Here is a 20,607-nt window from a genome sequence, read left to right as displayed (position 1 = left end):
GTCTATAAGCTTGATTCTGAACAATTAAAGCTTGTCTGTCAAAGCATGGAGATGTGGCTTCAGATCACATTGCTTTTCCAGACTATAAAAATCAGGTTAGGCAACATCCATCAGCTCATGAGAAAGATTGGATCACAACTGAAGACTTCAATTAATTACAAAAAAACATGGACCCCTTGATTTATAAAGCAAATATCTGTGGTTGAACAGCATATCTAGATATTTTAGAGGGATAAATCACACAACTTCAGATATATTAAATTTAAAATATTTGAAGAAAGGTGTTTCAAATTAACAGAAAGGGGGACCAATGTGGAATATACACAATTAGGGCCCCAAATAGGTTAGACTATTATTTTTTAACTCATTCATACTCCTTGTCAATTTTGACTTGGGAGTTTGGTTTAAATTACTTTGGAAGCTGTAAGCGGTCAGGTAAGTGTCAGGATACATATTCTCCAAACAAGAATCCATTAATAATCCAAACTTTATTTGTTTGGAGTTGTGATGTTTTGAATGCTTGGTGTAATCTCAAGTTATATTATTATTATTATTATTATTATTATTGATTCTGCATCTACAAAAGACATATCTGACCCATTAGTCCTTTCAAGTACTGTTTAACCAAACAACCCAGGATTGATATTATTTAATACTCTTATACAATTAGTTTCCAAATTGTTATTAAATTAAAGAAGTCCAAGTCATGTGAAGCAAAGCATGTAAAAAAAAAAATCAAGGAATAAATTAATGTCTAGATCTAGAGCAATGACTCACACTCACACTAAGCAAGTAGTTACTAAACACTAAATATTTTTTTTATTATTATTTTATCTTATAAATAACTAGAGCAATGTACTGATTTAAATAAATACAATGAGGGCATCAACCTCCTTCAGAAACCATCCAGAGATGTCTAAAGAGTGATTCCTTCAGTTGATCAGTAGAAGGTGCTGCTGCCACATGAATCTGATGCACATAATTTGTGGCTAAAATTCAATAAACAGAAAGGAAATGCCTTTTCAATGCAATTGAAGCATTTCCATTCTATTTTGTAAATATTTTAATCATGGCTATATTAAGAGCTTTTCATTTTATGAATCCTGCTCAGTGACTGTGCGCTGAAAGTATACCATCATAACTTCTTGAGCAGAAATTCTTCCAGATACAGATATTACTATTAGTACAATTTTATAATTATTTGTAGTTAGAAAATAAAACAACGTCCGAAAGCGGGGAAAGGGTTTGTCTCTTTAAATATGCTAATTCAATTTTTTTTTTATTTGTTCTGGATTTGTCCTGACGTCACTTCCTGAGGAGAGCTCGACTCCTACTTTTTTGTTGGGACTGTGAGGAAAATTATCCTGTGGAGGGAGGACGGCGGTTTGAAAAGGAAAAAGCGGAGAAATTGACAGAATAAAGCTAAGTTACAGAGTATGGGACTATACAAACTTCCACTTTAGCGGAGTACAATGCAAGCGGACGTGCTTTCCCCGTGAATTCTTTACCAGGAGGCTTTTTTTGTAAGTATCCAAGTGTGTGTCAGTCAGTGAGCTCCGGGAGCTAACGGTGGTGTTTGTTTTGTTGTAGCGGAGCACGTTCGGAGTCTCTTCTATTCGACTAGTTCTATCTGCAGCCGTCAGCCGGTGTGATAAAACAAGTGCCCACCTGTTGCTTATATTCAGGTACTTCAGGCCCTGACCGTTACAGGTGTCGCTAGGATTAAACGGTTACTTCCCAATCGTTGTTTCAATTTAAGATTAAAATGTGAGAGAATGTTCCAGACTTTTTGAAGAAGAGCTCGGTTGCTCGGAGGGGAAAAAAGCGGCGGGCATTTGCTGATTGCGAACTTGAGATGGACAATACGAAATTAAATCTGCGTTTATTTGCCGGGGCTTACTCAAATAGTTTTGAAAACGTAATAAATCGTGGAATTAAAGATGTATTTTTTCCGTTGGGTTTTGGTTTTTGACGCTGAAGTTAGGACCCGATGTCCGATAGGACATCAGCTCATTCAGCACTTGAGTAAAGGGATATTGAGCCTTTATTTTTGAAGGAATCTGGACTACAGCCTCCTGGCCACATTTAAAATATTTAGATATTTCTCCCCTTGAATCAATTATTGTATATTACAGATTCCTATAAAATGTCTTTGACTGATACGTATTCTATCAATTTAAATTCAAAATACTTAATTTATCGGAGAAGCAAGATAAATGTTGCTGTAACTCGTACCTTTCTTTAGAATTGTTGTAGATGCTAATGGCTGTGGAGGAGGGATCTCCTGTGGTGGTCTGTATTACAGCGACTTTGATGAAGCCTCTGACTGAAGACACTCTGTTATGAAGAAGATACTCAATTGTTCAATCCAGTTTGGACAAGACTTAAAAGAGCAAACTTTGACTTGTCAAACATTCTCAGTTTTTGACATCTGGACTTTGGATATGATTTCATGTAAAGTACTTAATTGTTGCTCTGTTTGAATGTTTAGGGTGTTTGTCCCACTGGATAGCGAAGTCCTGCCCCCGTTTGTTGTATTTTTCAGCCTCTAAAGGTTTCAAATGCTAAAAAGTAAACTTCCAGCACATTTAACACTGGAATTGTAAAACATTTTAAATGTCCAAATAACCAAACAAAATAACCAAAATGACAATAATTAAAATGGATTATGTAACCAAAATTGCATTTCATAAAACAATAATCATTCAGTTTAGACAGGCAGAACAGGCAAATGTAATAAAAGAGGAGCATCTGTTTAATAATTGTTGTCCAACTGTAAATCATTGATCTCATTTCATTTTATCATGCTGTTAATTGATTTATTGCTTATTGTGAATTTGTAACAGGCTTATCATGTTTAGTATAATGTTGTTTTATGATTAGTAGAACGTGTAGAAAATAAAACCCAGCCTGATAAATTGTATTTCTGGACCCTGAAATCTGCAACTTTCCACTGTTTCCAGGGACTAATAATCAGTGACACACAGCTACTTTCTTACCAATTTCATTCTTCATCAACAGGTGTGGTCCTGTTGTTCTATTCCTCACCCATCATGCTGAGTTTCCTGCGCAGGACTTTAGGCCGGCGCTCCATCCGCAAACACGCCGAGAAAACCCGTTTACGAGAAGCACAGCGGGCCACGACACACATCCCTGCAGCCGGAGACGCAACGTCTATCATCACCTGCCGGGTTTCCTTACTGGATGGGACGGATGTCAGCGTTGACCTGCCGGTAAGGAGTTTGCTCCAAGTTGTGCCCAGACAGTGAGACATTCATGTGTGGTGCAGATAAATAATAGAATTAGACTTTGTTCTAAAAAACTGATGTATTGGGTTAATTTCCATCTTTCCCTGTTGGTTTGTCTGCTGTTTTTTTTTTCTACACAGTCAGTTAAGGCTGAGTTATTAATTAAAACTCTTGCAAAAGATATTCTCAAGCTGATATGAGACAGTTATTCCTGGGAAAAATGACAGGAGTGTACTGGTGACCAATGTGTACCTGTGTCAGTAGAGCAGTCCAGTTAAGCCTCTGGAGTGTGTGTGTGTGTTGAAGCACTGCTGATCACCTGTAATTCCATGATCCTCTCCTAAGAGCACATGACAGCATCACATGACATGTTGGACTCATCATCCCATCCCATAACTCTCCTTCTTGTTCTTTATTTCCATCTTGTACCAAATTAGTTTTTCCTTTTTTCTGTCTGAGCTGAAGTAGAGCTCTGTGGAGGCTTCCCTCATATATTTGTGTAAATTTAATAGTGGTCTATAGAAGTAAACCTAAAACATACATGTTTTTTTGTTTATTTATACATAAATAAACAAATATGTCATTAGCTAACAGTTGTTAGCTAACGACATACAGTTGTTAGCGCAAGATGTTCTAAGAACATCAGGCGCAGTCTAAGAACGTCATTGACTACAAGTGTCTAAAGAGGCTAAATTTACCTCATTGCTTCATAAAAAATTATATCAGGGTTTCTGCAAGTGTCAAAGACTTAATAATGGCAGATGCGTGTTTAATTTGTGCTTTTAAAGACAAATTTTTATTCTGAAGCAGATTACAAAGTTGTGTTGGTATTTTTGAAAATGAATCAAAATTTTTAGGTACTTGAATTTAGACACTAAGTCAAGCATGAAGAGTGTTTACAGATGGAGGATTCAAAAACATAGATTGAGTTTAGGAACAATAGTTTTGCTTTTTAGCATTCAAAACTAGTTTTATAATTTCAAAGATTCCTTCAACCTGTTATCTTTAGCAACTTTTCCAAATGTACGGAAAAAGCAACAAATTATATTTGTGACATACTGTTGGAAACAATGTGTGGATTCCTCTCTGGTACAAAAGCCCCAAAACTCTCAGACATGCAGAACTCCTTAGCAGTGTAAAACTGATTTTTATTACCTATATGTCACAAGTGATGTCAAGTGTGAGACTGGCCAAATTCTTATCCTATCAGCTCATTATAGTTTGCACAGAGAGGTTGTATTGTACTCTTAGTGAGTTTTTTTTTCTTTCTAGTGGAATGTTATCAGCCTGGACTCTTTCTCTCTGTTCCTCTCTGTTGCTCCTGTTTTCTTCTCCTCTCTTGTTTTCTTGTTTGGCATGAATTGTTGCTGGAATTTTTACAAGGCTTTTCCATCAGTTTGTTGTTCATTTTTACCAGTTTAATTCATGGAGCTGTTGCAGATAATGCTTTATTTAAAAACTTTAATGTTGCTCCCTAATATATTTTAGCTTCTCTATTGTCTCAAGTCTTTTTCATTTAACATTGTGTGAATAAAATGTAATAATGCTTGGGTTTGACTGTTGTTGTTAATGAGTTTAGTGAGTAGCAGAGCTAACTCACTAGCTCTGCTGCTGAGCTAGTGAGGAGAAGAAGAAATCAACATTTCTTCTTCTAATGTGCGAAGAAGATATGTTGATTCTCTTTAATTCTCTTTATTTTGCATTTAAAAATAGTTAAATGTGCCCAAAATTCCATCCTTGTTCCCCCCCCCACCCACACGCTCATGCTTCTCCTTTGTTTATTTTTTTTTATACCCACTGGCCTCTCTTTGCAACTAATGATCATGAAAAGCACTCCCATTTGTCTCTCCTGCCTCCTCATCCTGTTTTTGTGCTTTCAGCTGAGAAACTGGACAGCTGATGTGTAAAGCGAGTTATTATTGCCAGAATAAAATCAGCAAACACTTAGAACAGATTAGATGTTTTTCCAGATGATCGATTGTTGTAGGAAATACCATAAACACTTATTTTCAAAAATATATATTTAATAACTGTCAGTTTAGACAAGACGAACTGCAAAATACTGCATAGCTGATTTTGTTGGCTTAAATATTTCAGGAGCATATAGATGCACACTTTGCATGTCAATAATATATTCAGACAGCTATATAACAGTAATATCACCATTGCACAACATTTTCCCTAATTTACATTTCAAACCCTTTATATAACATGCTATATTTAAATTATATATATATAGCAGATATTTATATAATCTGCTATATTTAGTCAGATTATGATAATTTAAGTTATCAGAAGAAATGACAGTCTGCTTTCTTCAAACAAAGTCCACAATTAATTTTTTTTATTCAATATGCATTTTTTTTTAAATCACGCTTGTTAGTGTGTTTTCTTTGAACAGTGCCAGCTAGCACAATCATGAAGGTGCTTAGTCGGGCACAGAAACGATAGTAGTCTCCTTCAAATTAAAAGCTGCTTTTGTCAAACATTCATTGTTGATCGTTGCTGTGTTACACAACTACATTGCTGAACTTCTGCTGCCCACACCATGTTTTGTCTTTGACAGCTTTAATAAATAGAAGCTTGTATGAACTATATTTGGAAAGATAATAAAAACAAACTTGGTTGAAACCTGAAGGGAGCTGACCTTTTAACATCCAAGTAAAAACAAAGAAAATGCCACCAGAACTCACAAGAACCCCCACAACGGTTCTTAATGGAAGTTTTAGGTGTTTCTTTCCTCTGGTGTTGTTACAAAGTTCTTCTTTAAATCTCCACTGCTAACATTTAGAACATTTAGAAGTAAGATGTTGACCAGTGTATAATTTAAATTTATGCAGCATACGTATTTTAATGTTTCAATTCATCTTGAATTGGATGCATTGAACATTTTGTTCATGAGTAGTTTGCTCATCATTGAAGGTTGCTGTGCTGCTTCCTTTACTGTCAGTACGTTTACTGTTTTCCTGTCCACCTCACCTTTCTTGTCCTTCTACTGCATTGAAACCAACTTAAGAAAAGACTGGGATCTGTTGACAGGTTCTGTCATTCTCACTGAAAATGCTGGTCAGTCTCTGTGTCTTTAAGAGGCTCCCACTCTATCCAACATTGTGTTCAACATGTCATCACAACAACGTTACTCCGTTAATCTGTTTATAACCATTCTTAGGAGTACTGGACTGAGAAGTAGTTTTTATGAAAAACACAACAAAACTTGAAGAAACTATTTGTAGCTCCAGAGTTGAATCTCTGTCCAGTTGTGTAAATGTTTCTGTCTATGTATCCATCTGTTTCTATCCATTTATCCATCAATTCCTCAGTTTGTCCACAACTCTGTCTGTTCAATCATTTCTCCCTCACTCTGCCACACAGATGTAGATTAGATGTATAGTTATTGTGTACTGAGACAAATGTTGAAAAAAAAATTAGGGAGGTATCCTATATTATTTTTAGGTCCTAATTGTAGTTTTCTGCCTTGATGGTGTTTTCAATAGGCCTTTGTTTCTTTTCTGCACAGATGTGTAACATTCACCTGTAGAAACTGAACTAAAGGTTTTGTTACAGACCAGCCATACTTACACTCCCTCATATCACTCATCCATAACTTATTGGCCCTCTTACCCTTTCACCCCCACGTCACTTCTTTTACTCTCTTGATTTGTAGCACAGAGGAAAAGTCGATCTCCCAAATGCTTTAACTCTCTCCCAATAAATGATTCAAAAGTTGTAGTTTTCTACCAAGTGAGGAGCATTCTTTAGTTTTGCAGTGTGCCATTGCTTCTTGTTCTACTGTTTGTGCTCTGTGCAGATGAATCCAAGAAGGATTCTTGGACCTGGGGTTGTCAGTTGTTTAGCTCATGAGTAAAATACTTGACATAGCGTCTAAGAGAGAAAGTTGTGTCCTCGGAGGCAGGAAGAAAGAATACAAAAAAGTAGACGGCAGTGCAGGCACTTTAGCAGGACCTTGGGTGCAGTACACACACACACACACACACACACACACACACAATAAGTCCTTTGTGCTGTCTCTCCATGGGTGCTGTAGGGTGCGGTATGCCTTGTTAACTATGCCAGCTAGCATGGGGCCTGTCCCCCTAAGCTGGCTACAGAGTCTCTTGGGATGAGATCCGCCACAATGTATTTCTTTCCAACTGTTTCTCTTGCTTTGTGTCTTTTCGTTTTGGCCCCTTTTTTAAAAAAATATTTTGTAAAGTATATCAGACTCATTAAAACTAGATGGATAACATCTCAATTGTCATGCTTAGTCCAGATTTTCAGTTGGATTTAGATTTGGGCTTTGACTGGGCGATGAATAGTTTTTCGTTATTAATCAAATTTTTGCCTTTTGAAGACTTTATTAATTTTTTTTTCACCAATGAACTCGATGGGTTTCCATATTTCAGAGTGATGTCAGCATGCTCAGGGCCGCTATCTTGTTTGACGAGCATGTTTTAAGACGCTTTTCTGGTAAAATTGTCCTTTTTTGCTAGTATTATGCGTCTATTCTTGTAATTTATCAAATTATCTTATAACCTGGGCTAATACCCTACCTAGAAATGATTGGGGGAAAAAAAGCTACATTTTGAATACATATTCTGTATTCTGTTGAAGCTCCATTCATGTTCCCATCAACTCCAGTTTGCCTGTGTGTGCTGAAGGAAAAGCCCCCTCACAGCGGTGATACCATGATGTTGTGACTGCCATGTTTTACAGTCAATATGACCTTAAAGTTAATGGGTGTTTTATTTAGGGGTTTCTGGATAAAGAAGGCTGAATATATAGATATTTTGCAGCATTTTGTCTGTTTGACAGCATCATCTGCAGAAAAAAAAATGCAGTGAATGAACAACATATGTCATTATTTACTAAAGAAATAGGCAAAATGGGAGAATTTGCTTTAATTCTCAAGAATTTACACTGATTCTTAATTTGGATGCTTGTATATGTTTAGACGCTGTTATTCTCATCTGAAGGGAATGAGTATAACAGTGATTTAATTTCAAAAGCATCAATTCTAAATCTTCAAAATAACAAGGGTATTTTTTATGCTTCTCTCTGGTGATCCTAAAATTTGAAAAAAAAACTGCTAAAAATAGTTATAGTTGAGAAGAAAGTATAGATAAAAGTATATTCAAAGGTAAGGGATATTCTGTGGGAAGAATTCAGAGGTGGTTTGAGTCGGTGCATGTGACTGAGAGCGTTTGAAAAGAGGTTTCCCAGTTCCAGGCTGAACACAGGCTGTAACTGGTACGGGCTGATCAGACAGGCCAACACCTGATTCACAGAATCTCTCCTTGTCTTATGGAGAAGTCCAGCCTTCACCCAGGAAACAGCCTACTGAGACAAAAAAAAAGTTATTTATGTAATTTAATAAAAACAGGAGGGGTTTTGGTTCTTTTGCCATATTTGAGTTTATACTTCTCGTTGACTTAATCCCATTTGACACATAGTTACTAAAATGTTCAGTTTTTTTTTTTGATGTTGTTTTTTTTTGTTTTTCCCCACCAGAAAAAAGCCAAAGGTGAAGAACTGTTTGAGCAGATCATGTACCATTTGGACATTGTAGAGAAAGACTACTTTGGACTGCGCTTCATGGACTCTGCACAGGTTCCGGTAAGAACTGCGATACAGTCTTCATTAGTGGAGCAACTAGGACAAGAAAAACATCAATTCAGGACTGATCTAATGCATATTAACAGTATTATCATTGTTGTATTTCTTGGTCAAACGTTTGATTTCTTTCCAAATTATTCGCTCATCTGTACAAAGGTCTAATCCTCTTCCCTTTCAGTGAAAGGGTTAAAGGGATTGGTTAAGGGAGATTTGTCAGCGCTGGCCGTTACGCTGTCCTGTTACACAAACTGTTTTAAGTCAGTGACCCTGTTCCTTTAACAGAAACTCTGCAAAGCCACTGAATTAGTGGGAGCCAGCAGAGGGAGAGATGAATGCAGGAGAAGGGCGGAGAGCATGTTTAAGTTGAGAGAGTGTGGGAGAGGGAGGATGAGGAATGTGGGGGAGAGGAAACTAGAAAGTACTGCAAGTTCCTCTGTTATCCGTCTTAACCCGTCGTTCTGTCTGCCTCCATTTTTACGAAGCCATGACTCTGTCTCCTTCATTGTTTGTCACTCATCCACCCTGAACATTAGGTCACTTTTCAATTAGTTAATGTGTTTACATTTTTTATTTCTAGTAAAATAGTTGTCACATAGTTATCAGGTCTTATACCAAGTGTAGAAAAGTTAGAATTTCAAATCTTTAATTATTTCTGACACAATTCTTATGTTTTTCTGGTGTTGTTTTAAGAAATATTCAAGAATCTGCTTTCAATCTTCACATATATCTGACTGTAAAAAACAGGGACAGTCCAGATGTAGAAACTAAAGCATCTTCATCAGAACGACAGTTAGAGCTGCACAATATATTAAAAGGCTATTAGTAATTCAATCAGAATGTGCTAAGAAATATTTGTAAAGGACTGCAATAATTGGGAGGCATATTTCAACATGCATATGCACAATTCATGGCAGTAATACATCTGGCTGGTTGAGTTCCACTCTATCTGCCCTGATTTATGTAGATTTTAATGAACTGGATGCTAAAGCTCAGTTAGTGGTTAGGACATCAAGTGCCGTTGTAATCAAAGTTGCATGTTTTCCAATGGAAACAATATGTAAATGTTACTGGTGGTATGATTAAACTGTTATTGACAGCTTTATTTTTGTAGCAGTTTTTGTTTTAACATTCGAACTGCGGCTGCATTTTTCAGACCTCGTGTTGCCTTCCACCACACCATCTCTTTTTGATCTGCGTTAGTGAATGAGGATGTTGCTTCCTAAAACATTTTATGACCTTCTTCTTTTTGCATTGTTAAGCGTGTTGACAGTTCCTCAACATGTAGTTGCTGGGGATGGGTTTAGAATCTTTAAAAATGTACATGTATAATTTAAAGCTGTTACAGTTTCAGTCCATCTCAGCAAACAACCTTAATGAGGTTTAGAAACAAGGATTTGGTGCACAAGTTTGAAAATTTGGATTTTCTCTTATGGACACGTGATAAAATGGATAAAATATATACATAGGTTAAAATATATACAAAAAACAACTAATATTTGAAAAGCCCTTAACACATTGCCGAAATGCCACACACCTTTTGTACCCATCAACAAATTTTGGACAAAATTGTGTTTGGAGTTTTGCCAGTTCTACCTGCTGGAATTGGTAGAGTTCATTTATACTGGTTTGCTTTCTGGAACCAACCAAACCTCTAGCTCTAGTCCTTAAATTTTCATGAGATCTTTGGTCAGATGCCTTCTATAAACATCTTCTCATATAATCTTCTGCATCCATTCCAAAACTCCATATGATGGATCTCTTGGTGCATTGTCCTGTTAAAATTACAAATGAGGAACTACCATAGTTCAAGCTTGTCATTAACTTAACTGACAATGAGCAGACTTAGAAAGAAGCTCTCGGTGCAAAATAGAGAACCTGTTTCGCTGCTATTGGTGCATTGCACAAGTTGGAAGAATGCTCCAAACTTATTAGTGCACTGTAAATCAACAGCTAGAGGTTTGAAACATGGAAACGACTAACTATTGCAACAACACAGTGATCCCAAATACTATCAACATTGTTTTTAGAGTGTTTCTTAAACAATGGTGTTCCAATAGCCCTGACGATAACATGGTTGGAAATTTGTGAAATTTCAAAGCTGTCTTTTTCAACTAAACCTAGTTGAAAATATTTTCTTTTCTATCGTTTTCTTGTTTGTTTCAGCATTGGCTCGACGTCACCAAAAGTATCAAAAAGCAAGTAAAAAGTAAGTATTATTGTACCATTCACAATGCTAACATAAACAATTATTCCTGTTTTAATCATCAATTGATTTAACAGTTAAACATCACACTGTCACTAAGCTGATATTTTGGTCCATTTGAACTTAGTTGGTCCACCATACTGCCTTCACATGAGAGTCAAATTCTACTCTTCGGAACCGAACAACCTACATGAAGAACTCACCAGGTAAGTAAAGGGAAGCAGTTAAAAAAACAAATGGCAGATTGATTAATTAGAGTTACAAGGATAATTTGATAGAAAAATTTATTTTACCTATATATTCATATCCAAAAGCATGAACATTTTTCATTTTCATTTTTTTTTGTTCTTTTTTTCTTCATTACTCCATCTTAGTTCATTATTCCTATATGGCAGATTGTACATCTTGATGTTCCCTGATCCTTTGTTCCTCAGTAATGGAATCACTTGTTACACTATTTGTCAAAATATTTTCACCACTCTATCATTTGATTCACTGTGTTCAATTTTATAAGTTGTGTAAAATAGTCAGTCACCGGAAACTTAAAATGGCATTCCACAAGGAAAAGTTATTTTAAACCAAAATAGTTAACGAATTATCTATTCTCTTTATGTTAGTAATCTCTGTTCGTCAGACATTATATTAGTCAATAGATTTGCCAGAGATCACAGTGACTCCTTGTCTTATTTAACATGGAGTTCCTCATCCAACATAAAATATTATTTGATTCTGTGTTCCCAGCTATCATGTTGGGTAAAATTATTCTAACCGTAATCAGATCTCATGCCTTTGTTTAGGCCATCCATCACCGTGTTTATGTTGTCTGTCTTTCAGATACCTTTTTGTGTTACAGTTGAAGCAAGACCTCCTCAGTGGCAAGTATGTGATATATTTATGTATTTATTTATTATTTTTATTTTTTTGACAATAACATAGAAGAAAATGAGAAGAAAGAAGATTTAAATCACTTTGTTCTACTCTTTATCTCTTAATTGTTCTGGTTGTTCCACTTAGTTGTCCTGATGGTTCACAAGCCAAAAATATAAGCTGTTAAACCATACAGGTTTTCATAAACGCCTTTTTAAACCTGAAAAAAAAAGGCGTTAAACTCTCCTAAGCTTTGTTTATCGGTGATTTTTTTTTTCAGTCATGTCTGTTTTACAATGTTATAAGTCAAAATTATTCCTCACTGTTACTGATGAGAGAAACATATTTGACTTTTTGGATTGTGAGTTCCGCAAAGTCCCTTTTGGCCTTGTAATTGTAAAGCAGCAGTGCCATGTAAAATTTACATTTTGGAGCAGAGCTATTTTAGCAATTAGTGCCATTATTAGAGTTTTACAGTAAACCCTCTCCAATATTTGATTTTTAGGCTTGAATGTCCATTTGACACAGCGGTGGAGTTGGCTGCCTTCTCTTTACAGGGTAAGTACAGCTACGTTTTTGTTCTTTATAGTAAACTCTTGATCTTTGTGGTAAAAAAGCAGGACTGCTGTATATTGAATTGTATTCATCATCGCAATACCAGTGTGTGTAAGATCGCAAATGCAAAAGACTGCTTCTCATCACATAAATAATTTTTATGTATAACTGCTTAACAAAGAGAAGTAACGATGCTCAGATGTATTTTTTTCCAGCCTCTGCCAACTAAACAGCCTCAGTCCAGCTGAATAGAACTCACCTAGAGCCAAAAATGTTACCTGCCCTGTAGGAAAAAGACAATTCCTAGTAAATATCCACAGATGTAATTTTAAAAGAAACATTGTTTTTCTATTTTTTGTTTTTTATAATAAAGAAAAAACATAAAACTTTTCCAGAAAATATGTTTGCAAAAAATAATGTAAGAAAAAAAGGAAAACGTAAGTAGTTTTCAACCTTATGATAAGAAAAAGCAAATCTCTTTTCTTATATTACTGATATAAGAAGCAAATATTTAGTGATTTGCTTGTGGAAATTCAATGCAATTATTCCATGAAAAAAAAAGAAAAACTGTTAATACTTATCTATATTCAAAAATATTAGTCAGTTCTTTATCGTTTTCACATTTTCAGCTAAAATTTGTAAGGGCCATTGAGGAATGTCCAAAGAACTACCTGTGGCTTCAGTCCCCTGCTCTAGTCTTCAAACTTTAGGAAATATTTAATTTTTTGAGAGGCATCTCTTGTTTCTCTTGTCTTAGAACATTTGCATATGAAGTACCTGCTTTCCATTCAAGGCCAACTTCAGTCAGAAGAACTCTTGGAATAGTTTATATTAAAACAAGCACATGTTATTACATATGTAGGAAAACATTCAAATATTCCAATTAAATTTAGTCTTTGTTATAATTATTAATACACAATGTGCTGAAACCTAAAATGTAAAAAAGCTGACTTTGCACTGTTGCACCCTTCTTTGCTGTTAAGTACTTGGTAGTTTCAGTAAAATTTTGTCTCATCAGGGTTCTTACCTGATTATCCAAATAATACAATTTGTACAACAGCGACAATGTTCCTTGAATCCAACCTTTTTTTTTTTTTTTTTTTTTGCGAAATTCCTTTAATAAGAGTAAACCAGCCTTCATTCTTTCGCCTAAAAGAGTGATTTCATAAGCTGTAAAAAAAAAGTCAATCACTGGAGACGTTTATGGAATGGCATTGCGTGCGCAGACTCTTGGATGGACGTGCTTACACATACATAGCTAGTTTTGGGTTAAGTGCCAGCTCATTAGTGTTCAGTCCTCTTCAGAGGCCCCCTAATCCAACACCCTCTCTGCTTTCTCTCTTTCCCTCAGTCAGTCTTTTTTCTACCTTTTTTCTGTTTTTTCCCCTCAGTGTTACTCAGGGCCAAAAGTTTAAATGAGTATATCGGATATGCCTGTCAATTAGTGTGCTTTGTTTTGCTTTGTATCTTCTTAAATCTCAAGTACTTGTCTGCTTTTTTTTTTGTTTGTTTTTTTCAGCTGAATTAGGTGACTGTGACCCACTGGAACATAATCTGGACTTGGTGTCAGAATTTCGGTTCATTCCAGAGCAGACGGAGGATATGGAGCTTGCTATTTACAATACATGGAAGGAGTGCAGGTATTCATTTAACTGACACTGAATTTAGAAGAAAATAGATCTCTAAACAGTTTAGGACAAATATTTCTTTCAGAATTAAATTTCCCTCATTCTGTACTTTTACACTTTGTAAGTTTTTTTTTTTTTTTTCTTTCCATTTCTTTTGTGGCTCATCCAATTTCATGCTTTCTTTTTCAGAGGTCAGACACCTGCACTGGCTGAAATTAACTACCTAAATAAAGCAAAGTGGTTGGAAATGTACGGAGTGGACATGCATATGGTCAAGGTGAATAATATTTGGCTTGATTAAGAATATCTAAGCAATTAATTGTGCAGAAGAAACATTAATAATCATCCATGGTCTGTTTAGGCAAGAGATGGTAATGAGTACAGCCTGGGTTTAACTCCTACTGGAGTTCTGGTGTTTGAAGGTCAAACTAAGATCGGACTCTTCTTCTGGTATGTTTAGTTATCACATAGTGTATATATTCTTTTGTTTTGCTCATTTTTCCTGCAAGTTCTAAATCTGATTTTATATTTTTGTTTTCCCTGTTGTAGGCCCAAGATAACTCGTCTGGATTTCAAGAAGAGCAAACTGACCCTGGTAGTGGTGGAGGACGATGACCAGGTGAACCGAAACTATCACCCAGATGACAGAAATGTACATCTACCTACACATTAGTCAAGTGCCAAACCAACAGTCTCTTATGGTCACACAGGGCGTATTGCAACAATCGGACCTGGGATTTTCCAAGGGGTTTTGCTGACATGGATTTGTGTTCTCGTTTTTTAGGCGAGAGAAGAGGATACTTACAGGATTAAAACCCGCTGTTCTAGCTAAAAGCTTCTGATCATTTAAGATGCCACTTCAAAGGGAGAGAAAGTTTGTAAAACCTACAGATATTAGCCATTTCAAACATATCAAAGCCTGAGTTATCATTTTGAAGAAAAAGAAACCAATTTCATAAATCTTAAAATTTTACCAAATTTCAGGTCCTTCAAATAAATGATGTTCATCTTAATTTAGAGATTATTTTTTTCCTTTTACAGGAAGCTTTTTTTTCTGTAAATATGTTCTGGAATATGTGAGCCGTAAAACGTGTTACAATGTTATGGAGAGAAGAAAATAAAACTACTGTAATAATACTGTAAAACAGAGACAAAGAGTCTGTTTATGTCCGTCCAGGGGGTCTTTGAGTGAGGTTAATAAAGAAACCTGCCCTCTCTGGTATTTCTGGTATGCACAGTCGCCCCCACCTCGTTCTCTGTCACACACACATGCACACATCACACAGAAGTTCAATTTCAGCTTGAAAACCTCCTCCTTTCTGCAGTTAGACTGCTGAGCAAATTAAACAATATTGTCACACTAGCTTGTTCTCAGTTCAGCTATTCACCTTTTATTTAGTGAAATATCGAAGGGTGGCATTCATATTTTTGGTTTTGCTTTCCAAATCAGAATATACAATGCTAAAGTTAACAAAACTTTACATAAAAAGAACTGAAACATTTTCATCAAACTTTGTTGTTTTCCAAGAATGTTGGTAAATTCATAAGTATGTTAATTTTTTACTTGGTAATCAGTTTTTAATCTGGTTGTGTTTCTAAGATGTCTTTACATGGTGAGTCAGCATTCTAACTCTGAAATAAATCTCGTGATTTCTGTCTGAGTGAGGCTGACTCCCAGCTCGTTGTTAGCCCTAAGCCATTGTTCAGCAGGTTCATACTGAAAACAAGTAATGCACCAGTTATTTCTGCAAAGTAGGGGGAGGACAAAAAAAGGTTTGCCTTAGTTTTAAGTGACATACATGGAAATAAAGGAGTATTAGCTGTGCTTCAGTAAGAGCACAGTAAAATTTACTATTATTTCAGAATTAAAATATTATATTTTCAGTTGATGCAAATATACTAATATTTACCTTAAAGTACTATGATGAATGGTAACATTCTCATCATCTTTAATGAGGTCAAAAAATATTACGATTATTTCTTAGTTATACAGTATAGATTTTTTTTGTTTGCCATCACTTTTCATAAAAATATTCAATATATTGTCAATATACCCATTATATTAAAATACAGTTGAGTATATATCAGTAGCTTACAAATAAAACATAATCTTATACTATATATTTTATACTATGTTTATCTAGTATAGTAAAATAATAAAATGAATGTAGAGATTAGATTATATGGATGGATTGGACTGAAATAATGCATAAATGGAAAGTAGAAGATGTCTGTGAAGTTATAGGCTTAACCTGCTGGAGGACAAACAGACAAGTTTTCCTCAGAGATAAGATGACCTAAGCTACTGGAAAAAAAGGATAGTTTTAAGCCTGGTCTTAAACGTAGACAGAGTGTCTGCCTCACTGACTACAACTGGAGGTGCTTCCCATTCCAGTTTTATAAACTCCAGAAATCACCAGTAATCCTGCATTCTGAGGTTAAACCACTCTGTTAGGAACATATGAAACACTAAGACTCATGCAACCACTGGAGAGAAACTCCAACTGGGAACAGAGATGTCTTCTTTTCATTTTTATTTGAACTTGAACAGCAGCATTTGAATCAAGAAAATTATTTTACGGAGTGTTATTTCTCTAAAAACGTTTTATTTTACCCTAAATCCCTCTTTAGGGTAAAGAGCAGGAGCACACCTTTGTCTTCAGGATGGACCACCCCAAAGCCTGTAAGCATCTGTGGAAGTGTGCAGTGGAGCACCATGCGTTCTTCAGGCTCAGAGGACCGGTACAGAAAAACTCTGCGCGCTCTGGATTCATACGGATGGGGTCCCGCTTCAGATACAGGTAACAAATGCACCAATAATACCAAGGGAAAAAGGCACTGAAGTTTGAATTTTAGCAGTGATGTCGTCACTACTAAAAACTTCAGGTACTTGTGAAAGAAAAAGGTCACAGTTTGCTCTCCAGGCCTTTGTGTATCCAGTGAAGAATTTGGAAAGTTAAAAACTCATTTTAAGTGTGCAAAACATTCCATTTTGTATCCATACATACCTAAATTAGTACACCACTGGTACTCGGTGTCAACATACTGCAGAAGTCAGCTTGCTCCCGTCTGTGTGTTTAAAGGGTATCCAGTAAGATAAGCATTGGTGGTGGTGTTGATTTAACACAGGGGTTGCAGGGTTTTGTTGTTAGGAAGAGGTTATCGCCTGGATGGTTACAGAGTTCAGCAGGGGTCATTGCTCTGATAGTTACTGTAGTAAAAGTGAAATTCACTGTATATTTGGGGTTTGTTAGGAATGGTGAAGATAAAAATGAAGTTTTTCTGCTTTATTTTTCTGACCAGTGGAAAGACGGAGTATCAGACAACCAAGGCCAGTAAAACAAGGCGCTCAGCCTCGTTTGAGAGGAGACCCAGTCGGCGATACTCCAGAAGAACCATGCAAAACAGAGGTGATGTAAACTAAGGCTCATCGTTCTGAAATTAACTAACACTGTATTTGAGGATATCATTAACTGAATCTAACTTTGACTTTAATCTACTCTAATTATTCCTTTCTTAGAGTGAATTGTAGAATTGGAAAAACAGTCTTGCAGTTCAGCAAATGGCTTAAAAATACCCTTGAACTCAGTCTTTCCAATACAATTATCGACACCCCTTGCAAAGACATGAACAAAAACCTTTTAGTAAATTATTATGGAGACTTTTAGACCATAAGGCTCCTCATGCAGCCTCGTTTGTTAAAGCTGCAGTTGTTTTGAAACATTTAATTATTGCTCTGACTGTAGACATGATAAAGTATTGTAAAAATATTAATTGTAACCACTGTGACTTGTTTGAGCAGAATGTTCTCTTATCCTTTTTACTTCAAAGAGTGACGGGAAATTAGCCTGTGTGCCACAACATTTTTATGCGGCACACAGGCTCGAGTCATATAGAGCCACAATCTCTTTGATTTAAAATCACATTGCCCATAACATGACATGGGACACTTCTTGGCGGTAGAAAGTGAGAGTAAAAGTTTGTAACAACTCACTAGTTTTTCTTACATAGTTCTCAACAACTATGGACAATTTTGCTTTCCCCTGAATGAAATTCTCACAAAATTGTTTTGTGAGAAGAAAAATGTCCAGAGTTGAGAATTCATGTTTCCTTTTTCTGGATCTTTGAATGCTTTGGGGGTGAGGTGGGGAGGGAGGAAATCTTCTACTCTCACAATGAACTGTTTATATTTCACAGGATATTTCAACTCCCAGGAGTAAGTACAAATATCATTTTTTTTCTATTATTTGTTTTAGAGAGATTTGTTGTGTCCACTCTGCTGTTATACATTTTCACAAAACAGCATTTTATTGTGACTGTTCTGTTCTTTTAACAGCTGCTTTTTGTTGTGGGCTATAAAATTAAATTGTATGTAGATTCAACAGGCATAGTTCCCTTGTTTTGTTTTTATTACAGCTCTGGCATCAGTTCAGTTGTAAAATAACAAATTGTTCTGCAAATTAGTTTATAACAGATTGTAAATGACCTAGTTAATGCAATATAATATATTTCAGAGTAATTGACTGAAAGTAAAGTCAGCTTTTCTGTTTGTCATTTATTGAAGTCTATTTTGTCTCTTTTCTCAGTGTTCTTTCTTCAGGTAATGGTGTGAGCTCCAACAAGGACAAGGTGAGCAACTCAAGTATGATTCTATCAGGAATGTGGAGCAAAATGTTGAATTCCACATGTTAACCCACTGAAAACAAAGTTAACAATCAAAACTGAAATATTTTTATGCGTTTGTCAGAGTAAGTTTTTCTTTTCGAGCTGTTTTCATTTATTTAGATCAAAGGTGTTCAAAGTGTAGTCCTGTTGTTGATGTTTTTTTTTTTTTGTTTTTTTTTACTTTATTTTTGAAGGGATTTTTATACAGGGCAAACCATAACAATAACAAGTTAAAAGAAAAAAGGAAGAAATTATACCAATAAGAAAAAAAAAGAAAAAATACAAATGGATAAAATAAAATATCACAACTAGGACAATAAACGGCACTCAAAAAAACAGAGAGGTCACCAAGGGAGGGAGACAGCTAAACCATACAAAAAGATAAAACTAAAACTGACAGATAACTGATAAACGGGTCACAGAGTATGTAAAGTTCTGTGAAGAGTCAGACATGTGGGAATTTCTTTCCAGATTTACCAAGTTCTGCCAAGCTACTCAACACCAGACTCCTATTATCACACCTGATGATGAAATAATGGAGCTCAATTTACTGTCGTGTTCCTATATGTTAGTTGTTGATGTTTTTTAATCATTTTGTGTTTATTTTCTTTTCAGGTTTCTCCAAGCAGAGGCACCTGGTCCGGCATGCCTGTGGTGAGCCCGGTAGCAGCGTCAACCTGTGGGCCAATGGAAATCGAAGCTTTACCCAGAAGTCCCGGTGGAGAAAAACGAGGGTTAGTATCTTCAGAATCCATTGAGTCTTTGACATCAACTTATAATTATTTTACCCGTATAAGAAAATACAACAGACATGGGATTTTTTTATAAGTGGCTGTGGCTTGTTTCCTATCTAATGATGATGAAAACAAAGTCAGATTAGGAGTGGCTGGGCCAGGCTGGCTGCTCCCTGCTGGGAGCTGATAGAATTGGGCAGATAGCTAGGTGTGTTTTTCATGGTGTAATGCCCTGTGAGTGGCTTAGCATGGCTTATCCGCTGACCCTGTCTTGTTGGGAGCAGTGAAAGGACGGAAGAAGAAAGAAAAAATGAATGATTGTGTGACTTTTTAGCTACTTGACCGCACTGTGAAATATTCAAGTTTCAGCAGAACATAAGATGCATGTTGTGTCATTGCATAAGAATTTTCACTGGACTTTAGTTGCTTAATGCAGCATTCAGGCTGATCTCTTGTTGAAATTCAAGTGTGTTTGTCAGCAGTGAACATAAAACAAGTTTAAATGTATATATATTTTAATATATTATATTTTCATCTAAATATCCGCACTGTTGGACTTTTTAAATCTTGCTATCAAATATAGATGCGCTTAATTTAACAAAGGTTTTGGTGACGAGTGCTTGAAATCCTTGAAAATGCCTGGATTTCAAAAAGGTGTTTTCAAGGTTTGGAAAGTGCTTGATTTCTGTATAAAGTCCTTGTAGGTGCTTGATATTCAAACTGCACAATTTTTGAATAAGTGCAATTTATTGTTTAATTAAAAGCCTAAATTAGGAATTTATTTACAGTTAAAACCAGATATTTAAAAATTACTCTCACACATTTCTTTCTTACCGTCAGAATTTAAATCAGACAAAATGTTCTTTTCCCTTAGCTTGTTTGTGCTGTAGAATGTAGGATACTATTACAAAATATTATTAATAACCGTAATAAATCATAGTGATTTGAAACTGTCTTCATTTCATTTGTTTTTTTGGTTTTGAATCTCCAAAGTGCGATGCTGGAAAAGTTTGAAAAAGTACCTTCAAAATGCTTGAATTTTGCTGTGGGGAAAAATTTCCAAACCCTGTAATTAAGGATTTATACACTTGTAT

At 35.7% G+C, this 20,607-nt stretch overlaps 1 protein-coding gene across 1 annotated transcript in view; it reads left to right on the top strand.

The window, feature by feature from the left end:
• Window positions 1-1,304: 1,304 nt before the first annotated feature.
• epb41l5 (erythrocyte membrane protein band 4.1 like 5) overlaps window positions 1,305-20,607 on the top strand; it is a 44,439-nt gene continuing 25,136 nt past the window's right edge. The window contains exons 1-16 of the mRNA XM_016676712.1: window positions 1,305-1,523; window positions 3,022-3,233; window positions 8,757-8,861; window positions 11,025-11,067; window positions 11,192-11,270; window positions 11,899-11,943; window positions 12,437-12,489; window positions 14,006-14,126; window positions 14,304-14,391; window positions 14,476-14,564; window positions 14,664-14,733; window positions 16,746-16,915; window positions 17,418-17,524; window positions 18,312-18,330; window positions 18,701-18,743; window positions 19,395-19,513. Coding sequence (XP_016532198.1) covers window positions 3,054-3,233; window positions 8,757-8,861; window positions 11,025-11,067; window positions 11,192-11,270; window positions 11,899-11,943; window positions 12,437-12,489; window positions 14,006-14,126; window positions 14,304-14,391; window positions 14,476-14,564; window positions 14,664-14,733; window positions 16,746-16,915; window positions 17,418-17,524; window positions 18,312-18,330; window positions 18,701-18,743; window positions 19,395-19,513 — 1,331 coding nt within the window. The 5' untranslated portion in view covers window positions 1,305-1,523; window positions 3,022-3,053. The remainder of the gene's footprint in view (window positions 1,524-3,021; window positions 3,234-8,756; window positions 8,862-11,024; window positions 11,068-11,191; window positions 11,271-11,898; window positions 11,944-12,436; window positions 12,490-14,005; window positions 14,127-14,303; window positions 14,392-14,475; window positions 14,565-14,663; window positions 14,734-16,745; window positions 16,916-17,417; window positions 17,525-18,311; window positions 18,331-18,700; window positions 18,744-19,394; window positions 19,514-20,607) is intronic.

This window comes from Poecilia formosa, unplaced genomic scaffold (genome assembly GCF_000485575.1).
Source record: "Poecilia formosa unplaced genomic scaffold, Poecilia_formosa-5.1.2 Scaffold140, whole genome shotgun sequence".
Classification (NCBI taxonomy): domain Eukaryota; kingdom Metazoa; phylum Chordata; class Actinopteri; order Cyprinodontiformes; family Poeciliidae; genus Poecilia; species Poecilia formosa.
Note: the sequence above shows the minus strand (reverse complement) of the source record. Positions and strands in the feature narration are given on the sequence as shown.